General features: G+C 36.1%; 1 protein-coding gene across 11 annotated transcripts in view; it reads left to right on the forward strand.

The window, feature by feature from the left end:
- LOC107515045 (SPHK1 interactor, AKAP domain containing) overlaps positions 1–13,156 on the forward strand; it is a 123,889-nt gene that overhangs the window by 24,700 nt on the left and 86,033 nt on the right. For all 11 annotated transcript variants that reach the window (XM_016153393.2, XM_016153405.2, XM_016153402.2 and 8 more), the window contains exon 2: positions 9,153–9,258. In XM_016153393.2, coding sequence (XP_016008879.2) covers positions 9,153–9,258 — 106 coding nt within the window. The remainder of the gene's footprint in view (positions 1–9,152; positions 9,259–13,156) is intronic.

Consider the following 13,156-nt stretch of genomic DNA (forward strand, 5'->3'; position numbering starts at 1 on the left):
ATTTGAGGAGTTTATAATCTGCAGGGTGGGGGAGGGCAGGCAGGAGTGACGCATAATAAATAATAAAGATCGTAAATAAATACATTCCATGGAATGTCTAATACTGAAAACAACAGCTTAGGGCGGAAGAGATTGGAAGGCCAGGGATAAGGCAGCCTGTGTGGCAACTAGAGGAAGCCGCCTCCAAAAGGGGCATTTGAGAAAGATCTGGAGGAGGCGATGCGGTGAGGTGAGCCAGTCTACCAGCAGAAAGCATTCGAGGCAGAGGGGCCCGCTAGGGAAGATGCTAAGAGAGCAGTATGCTTGCTTGCTCTAGGAAATAGCAAGAAGGCCAGTGTGGCCAGCATGAAGGGAGGGGGCATAAAGGACACGGGGTCTCAGAGCTGCCTTGGGTCCAAGCATGCAGGGCCTCGGCATCCATGGCAACAAATTACATGATTTTACTTCAAATGAAATGCGGAGCTACTGCAAGGTTTTAAGCACAGAAATGACCTGACCAATATTACGTTTTTAAAGGGATGCCTCCTAGGTCAGTAATTATGCAGTATAACATTTTGTATTCAACCGTGCTCATTTAACACAAGAGCATTTTTCCATGTCATTTTTTTTTAGGGGGAAAGGGTACCCTGTTAATGTTTGCATTCTAACTCCATCAGTGGTGAAGGTACTGTTCCTTTTCAGTTTTTTCTATAATAAATATTGAGTTAAATATCTCAGTACATAAGTCTTTATTCTGGTGTCTGTCCTCTAGAGGTCTATAAAAGGCATTACAACGTAACAGGCATGCATGAATAAGAGTCTTGAAAAACATGTCCAGATTATTTTTCATAAAATCATAAATTTATACTCAACAAAGCAACATGTAAAATATTATACATTTTTATGATCAATAGAATAACATATCAGTTTTCCTAATTTAAGAAACTGACAAAATTTGTTTACTCGTTTATCAACAGTGATTTCTTAAAATCTACACTCTACAGCAGTCAGTAGACACATCAGGTCGACACATCAGGTCGACATGTGCCCATATTTTTCACACACACCTACATTTCTTATCTTTTGTTTTTTTTTTTTACTCCCCTTCAGTACATTATAGCATTTTTATATAACTGACTTTAAATGGAAATGACCAACAAACATGATTCGAGCCAAGATCTCATTTCTTTTCTTCCTTCCGGTAACATTTCTTTAATTCAGTTATATGATGCGATGTTTGGGATAATTGAAGCAGAGGCCTAATTCTTTTGTATCTCTGGAAGGAAAGGTTTGCCAAGGAAATTAAAAAGTCAAACAGAAACACAAAGGAAAAAATATACAAAGTACCTTAGGAAAATTATTCTTATGTATTAATCTCAGTAATTTTTTTCCAGTTAAGGACTATTTTAACAATAACACCTACTTTCCTCTCAAAACACTGCCAATTTAGATTTTTGGCACTGTCAGATCAGTCTTCTGTAAGCTTTGGGGCTTCGGTTTGGTTATCTGGATATTTTCCCACGTTGACAGATACAAAAATGTATGTCATATCTTTGTGCAGTTTTAGATGGAATGAACAAGGAGACTTAAGAGTAAATAAATTTATAGGGCTTAACATGATATCATTTCTTAATTTACTATTGAGTGCTTTCGCTATGCCAGCACTACGCTACTGCTTTAAAGAATAACCCCATTTAACCACCAGAATAGTTCCATGATGAAGCCTCTACTGTAATCTACATTTTACAGGTGAGGAAACTAAGATTTAGAGAGTTCTGAGTACTATGTTCAATTTTATCCAGCTACTAAGTGGTAGAGTGGAAATCTGAATCTAGATTTCTCAAATGCCAAAGCACTGGGCATTGTGGACCTCAGGACTCATTTAAATGTCATGGTCATAGAAGCAAAGGATTAGAAGGGATGTTACACGTTACAGTAGAAAATAGCATGGTATATATAGCATTAAGAGAAGCGGGTTAAATCTCAGATTGGTTATGTACCAGTGACCTAACCTTGAATTCTAAATTAAACTTTAATTCTTGATTTTTTTCCATTTATAAAAGGGCTATAATTAAATAACCGTGTAAAATACTTTATAGAGTGCTAAACTCCTGCTATGCACTAAATGATGCTCATTTTTATTAGAAGTAATATAAATATAAAATACGACAGAGTGATTTGGTAGAAGAGCAGACACACGTGGGAGCAGAATGCAGTGACGTAATGAGTTTGACCATCCAAACAAATATACCCCTAAAACTTTAAAAAAATAATAAGTAAAGCACCTAAGGAATAAATAATTCAATAGTAAGCATCTAATGGTCTTTATGTATAAATACAAATTCATGCAACGCCAAGTTAGCAATAGTGATATGTACTTTCCCCCCTTACTTTAAAATAGTATTTTTGTACCTACGCCACTTATAAGACATATGCCTTAAAATTTTTCTCATAGCCTTCATAAAAAATAAAAAGCTAAGTTATCATGTTCTCTTACTTAACCTTCTTTTCCAAACAAGAAATTGTGGTTTCAAAATTATTTCTTGGGATCATGGTGAACCCCAAGATTGTAGAACAGCTTTTAAATGTCCAAAGATAATAAATCCTATAGTAGCAATTAAATTCCTGAGGACATTACTTGCTATCACCTCTCTTTTTACTCAGAGATAATACATAAATTTTGATGAAATATTGCCATTTGTGACAACATGGATGGACCTCCGGATAATCATGCTAAATGAAATAAGCCAGACAGAACAAGTTGAAAACCACGTGATATCACTTACACGTGGGATATAAACCTAAAAGCAACAAATGAACAAGACAAACAAACAGAGACTCATGGACATGAACTATAAGCTAGTGGTTACCAGAGGGAGTAGGAGGAGAAGGAGACGGAGGTAGATGGGGTAAAAGGGGTCAAATATGTGGTGACAGAAAGAAATCTAACTATGGGAGGTAAATACAGAATGCAATATATATGCCTTACTGTTAAATTGTACCCCTGAAACTTACTGGGTTCCTTTAACAATGTCATCATAAAAAAAGAAAAAAATCAAATATGTGTATCTATAATATACATATATATATATATAAATTTGCAAAACATAGCATCTGACACAGAAGATAGTTCAATAAATGTTATATTATATTATGTTATATGTAATATACGTGTAATTACCAGCAACACCATTTTAGAGTACAACCCTTTTCTTATATTTAGAAGTTTACTAATTGATTATTTTTCCTGTATAATCTAGTTATTTTGCATAATATCTACTTATGAAGAGATCTATGTTTCACTGGACATGTCTGATAGATTTGGTAGTTGCCTGAATAAAAAAGTCTCTACTGAATGATAATTTTTCAGGATAAAAGACTTCAGCACAACTAGTACTGAAAATGGGAAAATTACTAATCATTAACATTTACAAATTATATCCCTATAATGAAGTAACAATGTTGTTTTTAAACAATCAAGACTGAATTAGAGTATAGCTAATTCGAGGCCATTCTTTCTGCTAAGAATGAGCCCCTTGTTTATGATTAATAATGAATGACCTTTTTATGTTCTCTTGTTATTTAATAGTGCCTCGCAAGAAATACACAAACTTAGATCTGCAGCTGCTGATCTGAGGACGAAAATAATAGTGAAGTTTGTCAATGACCTTTTTTAAAAAAAGAAATACCCTTCATTCTTAGATAATATAGTTTTTGTTACATTTGTCATTTCTTTGAAGAATTAGGGTAAGAGCAGAGGTAACAAGAGATTGTGTGTGTGTCCTTATCTGGGAACTTAAAAGGTTGGCTACTTTATAATATTATTGTTTTTGTTATTTTACTGGTCCAGGAGATGGAAAATCCTGGAATTCACCATTCTACATTTTCTCAGCTGCCTTTAAATATTGAAATAGTACATATAACATGGTTCTAAATATTTTCAAAGTTGTTTTTTCTTAAAAGTTTACTAAAATCCTATAGAATTAATGAGAACCTTGTAGGTCTTTCAGCCACTGATGAGCTAGTGACATATTTAATTTGCATGGATGACATAAGTAAATCATTTTCTGATGTCTCCAACATAGAAAAGAAAAACTTGAGTACAGAAGTAAAAAAAAAAAAAAGAAAGAAAGCAAACTTCCGAGCACTTGTTAAAAATGCAAGTCAATTTTCATTTGAGCTACTACAGTAGGGAAAATAGATGTCAGTATATAACTAGCTCAACTCTACATACAACAAGGACAAATGCGGATTTATAGCCAATGGGTACAGTGAGGGGTTTAATGGATAAAAAATTGCTAAGAGGAGGGTAGGATAGTCCTTGCTAAAATGGCCTCACAGGATGCTTGTTAAAGGCAGATCCAGGTCTTAAACGTCAAGGGCGAGGGATAAGGAACTTGATCAGATATTAAGGAGAGTGGTATTCTTGCAAACTGACTTAGTGGGATTCTTTGCTCAAACTGGGCTCATCAGACCAAGGTCAAGGTCTTGTTGAAAAGAAGACTCAGCAGAGCCTGGTCAAGGAGGGAGTCTTTGTCAATAGATAGGTGAGACGCTGAAAGTAAGATAAATTAACATACTATGTGACTTTGAAAACGAATCAGGTTTTGAAAGACTGACCTAAACCCCTGAGCTTCATGTAACAAACTCATCCCTTTGGTCGAGGGTAAAATAAGGACAGTCACTTTATCAAACTTCTATTTTGAACCCAATGAGAAGGTGTATTTTAAAATCCTCTAAATTCTTGGTTGGGGTATATCATTAAATTAATGATATACAGAGCAACTCAATTCCTTTCTCAGGATCTCTTTTGATAGATGTGAGCATTTAGGTTTTTTTGTTCCAGTGTTGAGATTAAAGGATTTAGAATAAAGCTCAAGAGTAGATATCCTTAATAGGACCAAGACAATCAGATCAATGGTAATTACTACATTTTACTAAAAGCATTCTTTAAGTGAGAAGATAACAACGAATCTGGTCTTTTAGACTCTGTTACAATTGTTAAACTTTATACTGTGTTTACTTGACATGTGAGCAATAGCATCAAGGATCCCTTTTCATCAGAGCTATCTGGGGAAATTCTTTAAATCATCTCAGATGTGGCTTATCTCACCATCTGTCACCAGTTTAGAAAATTTAGTGTTGAATTTCAACATCCTTTTGCGCATAGTCTTTTAAGGTCAACCAGGATGCTCAGAAAATTAAGAACAAACAACACTAATAAATACTAATTGAGTATCCATCACTGCCTAGCACCATTCTAAGGTCCTAAAGTGTCTTTGCTCTTTCAGTATTTACAGCCTATAGAGAGGCAGACAAATATTTAACAAGTGCCAAACATTTTGACAAGTGCTAAAATAGGACATGGTTCAGGGTGCTGTTGGAACACACAAGAGTAGTGTCCATCTCATATCTTGGGTTGGGGTGAGGGGTGGAAATACGGGGCTGAGGAGAGATAAGAGTATGTGCTTGTATGTGCATGGGGTGTTGGAAGTAGATTGGAGAGAAGGTGTGGCCTCTCTGGCAGAGGGAGGGATGGAGGGAGGTGCAGGAGGTGATTTATAAGTGGAGACCCAAAAGATAGAGTAGGAATTATCCAGGAGGAAGAAGGAAATTAGAAAGGCTGTCCTTAAAAGAAGAAACATCATGTGCAAAGGCCCAAGGACAAATGAAAATGTGTTTTTAATTTCACATGTCCGAAAAGTGATTCTTAAGCTTTAATGAGTATCTGAGTCACCTGAGTTTAATATGAAAATGCAGATTCTGATTTGGGGACCTGAGTTCCTGGGGGGCTAACACACTGCCAGGTAACACTAGTGTAGCTGGTTCTCGGACCAAACTTTGAATAGCACCATAGAACTTAACAAGCACTGGACACTTCTCTCTGGGGAACTAGCTGAATATTCCTGAAGCCATTTGTACTACTGACGGTGACCTACTTAGTCACATTGCATGAATCGTTAGTGACTGAAATGCAGCGGCAGCTCAGCGCCTCACTCACATATGACATTTTCTAGAAAGGAGCGCGTTTCTCCTCCCACAATATTTTTAAAGTCACTACTTCAAGTTCTGTTTTCGTACCTTCTTTTTCACCTTTATCTACTTCCTCTTTGAAACTCACTTAGCAGTTTCAGCATGAAACCAATCTGAAAGGATGTGCTTAATAAATATTGTCAACACTTGTCAAAATCAAAGGAAAACGTCCCAGGGAAAAACGTGGAGTCATAACCATTAGGAGCAAATTATGAGGCTGTAGTGTGTCTTCACAGGAGTTCTTTCAATGTCAAGTTCAACATTTTAATGAAGGCACGAGTTTCACATCGCTGCTGTCTCTGCCTCAGCCTCCAGCAGCCAATGTCTTCTTCTCTGGAGACCAAGGACAGCATCTTTGCAAATACTCTAAAAAACCATCTTCCTCCCAAAGGCATGGGAACAGATTGGGCTGTGTGGTCAAGTCACCTACTGGAAATTCACATGCATGTCACATGGTTTAAAAGAAGAGCTTCTCTACCTATAGTTTTGAATATTAGGCATCATTGAATTGAGTGATAATGTGTTTCTGGGGACTAGAAGATGCATTCACTTTGAACATTGGTACAGTGGAGCTGCCTCACATCTGTCCATTAATGCACCGATTTTAGTCCCCCTATGTGACTCTACTGCTTCATTTAATTTTTATAACAATAAACAAATACATATATATATACATATACATTTTTTAAAAAATTATTTTATAATGCCATACAAGCTTAACATTAGAACTGATGGAGTGAGCCTGGCAGGCAAACAACACTTTCAAATTTCTTTCCTCATCTTCATTTCCATCTAGGATCTCACCATCATCTATAGGCAGAAAGGCTTTCATACCAAGATATAGATGGGTAGACTTGTTTTTTCTTCCTTTCCCTAGACCAGCTCAGCATTTCTTAAACTTTTTTATGTTTAACAATTGCTACAGCACCTTCTCCTACTCACAGTGACATACAGTGTACTTTATGGGGAAACAAAGAATTTCCATGGGTGATCTTTTCCTTTTCCCTCTGTTCCCATTACCCCCTGATTTTGGACCTACCCAACTCTGCCCCAGTGAAGTGTGATCACCTTCTAGAGTGGTCAGAGATTGTTGAAGCTCGGCTTCTATTCTGTTTTATATCAGGTCTGTCTCAGCCTTACTTCTCAGTCTACCTGCTGCCCACTCTCAGGATTGCTAACCCCCTAAAGAGTCACAGGAGATGTTACGACAATGGTCATAAGTCCTAGTGTGGCCTGGGTGCAAGTTCTTAGCTCATCATTGCTGCCTAGGGACACGGTAGCAATAGGACATGCATCTGTGTGGACTTTTCAGCTCACCTCCCTCAACTCCTACACACAGGGACTTGATTGGCTCCTAGAAGAAATAGTATATGATTTCCTTGACACACGAGCTAAGTTATTGCAGACTGAAGTTAGCTTGGTCCATGGTCTTATCTTTTATATGTAAATGGTTTAGAACCTCTAGATAATAACCTCTTTGGTGTTTGGGTAAAAGCCAAACCGTCTTATGGTCAAGAAAGCATTCAAAGGGTCATCTGCTGTCATGTTCAAGTTACAGTCACACTTAAATGGCAGCTTAAAAGTTATAGGCTCCACATTGTGGGGAAACTGTAAAATTAGGACTGGAAACTCAGGCCCTCCATGATATTTTGCAAGTGACTTTTAGAGCTAGGAAGCACCACAGACTTGATTCCAAAACACTTAATTTATAAATGAAGAGAGAGCCCCAGAAAAGCTAGGCAACATAGTTCCAATTTTTCCTTCCTTCCTTCCTTCCTTCCTTCCTTCCTTCCTTCCTTCCTTCCTTCCTTCCTTCCTTCCTTCCTTCCTTCCTTCCTCCCACTACCTTTTCTCGGTTAAGCAAAGATAATATGGGTGCTATCCTTTCATTTAAACTAGACTCACTTTAGTTCTCAATGTGACAATTACTTGGAAAATATTTATAAAAATTTAAAACAAAACAGATTCACTTGGATTGTTCTGTGTTTACCTGAATTTATGATCTGTTACAGAAAACCAGCAGTAGTCATTAAAAAGAAGTAATTAATAATGGAAATACTAACAGACTATATTCATGCAGTTTGAATTATGGCTAATTATAAAGTAATGAAAATTTGCTAATTTAGAACTTAAAACATGAGGGTTATATATTAGAAATACATTGCTCACTTACTCAATCTATTTGGTGCTCCATTTAAGAGAAAAATTCTGTATATTAGGTTTATAATTATATAAGGTATCATTAGATTGTATTTTTAAAAATGTATTTTAATTAATTGAATATGTTGTATGAGGTCAACAAACAAAAAATGTGTAGACTTGAGATATCAATACATTTTTAAATTCTAAATTATATTTTCAGAAGAGAAATATTTAGAAATCTTTAAGATTCAGTAGGCTTTTTATATTTAAACTGGTCTTGATTTAAAATCTTCAGTCATAGCATGAACATCAGGTTTGGTAATAATTTAAATTTCTATCACATTTCGAGGATGTAGAAATAATTTAAAATGTTTAAAAATGCTTATACAGCCCACCAAGATTGGACAGAGATAGGAGAAAGGGATATAAAGTCTAGAATTTTGAAGGAAGAGAAGTTAAGATGCTGCCTCCAGCCACAGAGATGATAAAGAGATGACCAGACTACATAATGATGATTTCTTTTACAATGTTAGAAGTCAAATATATTTTACTATTAAAAAAAGAGATGATCTTTTTCAAAAACCCAGATTCTTTTTATGATATCATCCTGCCTCCTGATTAAAATTATATTTTCCCCTCATTTTGTTATTTTTGACAGAGCAGAATTAACGTTGCAATCGGGAAGATGTTATTAGGGTTTTAAAAGTGCTTGTTTAAGAAAAAACATTAACAGAGCTAGAAGTCAGGCAGATGTATCGCGTCCATCCAAACAGCGGGTCACAGTTTTAAATTCAGGGTGATTCCATAGCTCATAGCAATTCCGTCAATTACAAAAGGGACGCTAACAGGGAAATGTCAATGTCAGTAGGAGGAATTGCAGCGTCCAACGCAATCTGAAAAGATGATTTTTTAAATAAACTTCATTGTGTTTCTTCCTTTCTGAATCCGGAGATGACTCACAGGAATGTGTTCTCTTTTGTGTTTTGGGGCACAAACAGCATCTCGGAGTCACCACTGATGTGTGAGGTTTCGACCCTGGAGCAGGGCGGCGCCAGCGGCAGCTCGGGGAGCAGCCTGGGGAGCTCCGTCACCGCCTGTAAGAAGGTAACCTTGCCTAATACCACCCTCTACTCGCCGGTTGAACTTGAACGCTAGTTTAGTCTGACTTTCCAAGCACTTTTTCTAAAGCAGAGACGACAAAAGCAAACAACAGAATAGTCCACAATTCGTTTGCCTGGATAACCCCTGAAGACATTAAAAAATGTAATTCATGGAAATGATAAGAAAACTCAAGCAGTTCAGAAGGTATGACTTGAGAACTCTAAGCCTTGGGGGCCACAGCGCCTCAACTGGAAACTCTTCCCAAACTCAGATCTCCGTTCAGAAAAGTCTTCACAGGTTTTGAATGGTTCGCTTTGTTATTTTAAGGCTGTAAGTCTGTATATAAGAAATATTCATGACTGTTCTCTGATATTTTCTTAAAGAGAAGGTTATGCTTGGCTTATTTATTAGAATAAATTGCATTTCCTAGAATATAGACTTTAGAACTGATAAATCTTGCTTTCTGACATTTGCAGAAAGTTGTCCTTTGAACAACAACAACAAAATCATCTAATTTAATGACATTTTTTTTCCAGCCAATTTAACTTATGGCCCAGAAACCTAAAGCCAAATGCCCAATTTTCCACTGAATGCTTTTGTCACTATTTGAGGATGAATTCCAGAGGAGAATGTGTTTTTTCTCACCCAAAGTTTGAGGAAACCACGATGGATTACTTAATTTATTATTTTTTAAAAGTTAAATTATAAAAAAATACTTAAAGATGTAAATTAAGACAAATTGTGTTACTAAACATATTATATATATATATATAAAGATTATTTACAAAATGTAAATTTTATATGCATATATATATCTATTTACTGGTTACTGTACCAATCAAACAGCCTTTCTTTTTCCACAATTATTTCTATAACAACTATTAGTCAGTTCGACTATATGAAATTATCTCTTTTACAGATTAAAACTGATAAAATGTTTGAGAATTTCCTAAGGTTCAACCTGATTACAGTCAATATTCTGTAAGATCTTGGAGAGAGATATAAGGATAGGTCAAAAATGGCTCCCACTCTTAAAACATGTACAGTGTAGTTTAGGAGATAATACTGGTTTCTCATGTGAAAATTCAAACAATAATTTGAAAGTCAAAACAGACTTATGTAAGATAACTATAGAGTAATAAGTCAATATAGTGTAAATTAGGCGAAGAACTAGTATAATAGACATTAGAAGCTAAGAACAAAGTCAGACTCTGGATCCTCAATAGACAATAAATTTCAGCAGGGAAGTTTCAGCAAAGATCCTAATTTGGACTTTGGAGTATGATTAAGATCTGAATGAACGAAGAGACTATCCAACCAAGTTTAGGAAGGGCTGCTACAAAGTAATGCAAGAGAAGTCAACTCCTTCGTGTACGAGCAATGTTTTTCTCATTTCATAGTGCATTTCTTTCATTTCAAATATTCTCTTAAGCTTACATGATGATTTCATTTAAAGAAGGTTTGGTAACCATACATGCCATTCATCATTCATGTGTGGGTTCTAATAGGTCTTCTTTCCTTCGAAAGAGTAGCTCACCAGCATTTTTTTTTTTTTGTATCTAGAACGTCAGCCCTCAATAAAAAGGCATTGACTATGGAATGATTTAATGGCTTTATTTAATTTCTCCAAGCTGATCTAAATGGTCATTGATCAAATTTTTTAAATCTTGTTAATCACAGATGATGAGACTGAGGAAATGAGAATCTATATGTTTATAAGTGTGCATATAATGCATATTCTGTAAAAAAGAGGCAAAGGGAAGAAGGACAGCTATATCTTAGAAATAGCAAGACTGTTCAGATGAGTCACCTCTCTTCATAGTCAATCAACTTTCAATAAGAGTAACGTGGGTAATTGAAATCTATTGACAATTCCCCAAACTCATTTCTTGTAATAAGTTCATCTTATTCACCATTAAACCTTCTTATCAGATCTGACATATTGCTAAATTAACTCATGGAAAAAAATAAAACGGGTCCAGAATAAAATGCATTAGTTGGAGAATCAGCCTCTGAAAACTTGCAAATTGACTGAATTTTTTTCATGTGCTCCATAGTGAATCACTGAGGTTTTCAGGAATTTTACCCAGATGCAATTGCTTCAGTTTTTCTTTGCTCTTGGGGAAATACGGTCACTGAAATTCATAGCTGTGAAAAAGCCTTAGCATCAGGAAAAAGACTTTGGTGGGCTTAATTGAAGGAGGAGCTCCTTAATATATATTTTTGTCAGTGAGACTGCCTTTCCTTAAAAGCTAAGATGACCACACCACCCAGTCACAGTTTACATATATTGTCATGACCTTTTGTTAATAGCCTCCCATTTGCTCTCAAGAGTGCTCTGATATACTCAATAAGTTATATGGTTATCCCAGCTCCTGCTTTGGAATTATCCTTTCACTCTCTTCTCTCCTTTTTTTTAAGTATTAGGAAAGTTCTCAGATAAAGTCACACTGAGGCTTTAGTTATTACATAGCTTACTGAAGTTGTGACAAATATATATGTTTTTATTTAACTAGTACTGCTGAAGAACTAGTACTGTTACCCCTTCCTTAACTGACATTGATGATTAAGTCTGTTGAACCTGAACATGACTTTAGATATCTACTCACCATGAAGCCCCAAGCAGACACTATCAGCCCATCCAAGTTGGAATGTAAGCAACCTCTGTGCCACTCTAATTCAATGAGCACCAAACCCAGGAGACATTTTTGTGTCTGCAACATGATTCTCCAAAATCATGCATTTAAAATGATGGAATTTCAAAATATTACAGGAAAACTGGAAAAGAAAGAGGTGCTGGTGGAGAGTGGATACTAGAGCCTTCCGTGGTATTCCTCGAATTGCATCTCACACAGACATCCATCCTTGAGTTCCCCACTTTTCTTAAGGCAGGTACTTCTTATAAATAAATATAGCCACCATTATTAAGTTGAATCACAGGGATTCCATTAAGTGAACTAACCGATTGTGTATATATATGTTATCTTTTGTAGCTATCGAACTCTAAGTGAAAGGTCTTTAAATTCTCTTTAAAATAAACCAAACTCTACTTTCCCCAGGGAGGCAGTGGGATGTCATATATCAAACCCGGACTTGGGATCCAAAAGCCTGACTGGGTTAGGTTTTTGGTTTCTCTTTACCATGTGATCTTAGCCAGTGATGCCATTTCTCTGACTCAGATGTCTTAGGGTTGGTGCGATGTTTACTACAAAAAGTTTTGATAAGCCCTTGGCACACATAATTGATGCTCAGAAACTTTAGTTGATTCCAAATAAAGAATCTTGACACAGGGTACTTTATTTAGATAGAATTTTAAAACCCATCCAAACAAAGCGCTCAATGTGTACTTATTGTTGACTCTCTGTTAGATTTTCCTCTGCTTTGCAAGCATTTTAGTCAATGTGATATCTCCACAATAGCCGGACATTTTTAATCCATGCTTTACTTTGTGGTCTGAAGATTTGCTATTTGAGATATAATGGAACCAAGACTCTGAATAGGATTTGTGTGAGGAAAGAATTCTTGGAGAAAAATCAACACCCCAAATATACTCTCTTTTTTTGGTCATGTTATTGAAATCCACCTTAAACCTGAACTTATCAAAGGCCGCAGACTGAAAACACATCAGGCTTTCAGAGGCAGAGTTTGATCTTAATATGACATCTGATCGGCTCTTTGAAGCTTTAAGAGCATTCTTTGCCACGATGGCCCTCCTTTAAACTGACTTAAATACTGTCGACGGTGGCACAGATATATCTGAAGAATGACAGAATGGATGTCCCTCGATGCTTCATCTTATTCTGTAAAATATGCTGTCATCTAAATTCATATCTTTTTCATGACATGTAATTAACAAAAGCAATTTAATTAGGTTGCAGGCATGGGCCTACAAATTGGGAGG

Source organism: Rousettus aegyptiacus, unplaced genomic scaffold (assembly GCF_014176215.1).
Source record: "Rousettus aegyptiacus isolate mRouAeg1 unplaced genomic scaffold, mRouAeg1.p scaffold_m13_p_2, whole genome shotgun sequence".
In the NCBI taxonomy this organism is placed as follows: domain Eukaryota; kingdom Metazoa; phylum Chordata; class Mammalia; order Chiroptera; family Pteropodidae; genus Rousettus; species Rousettus aegyptiacus.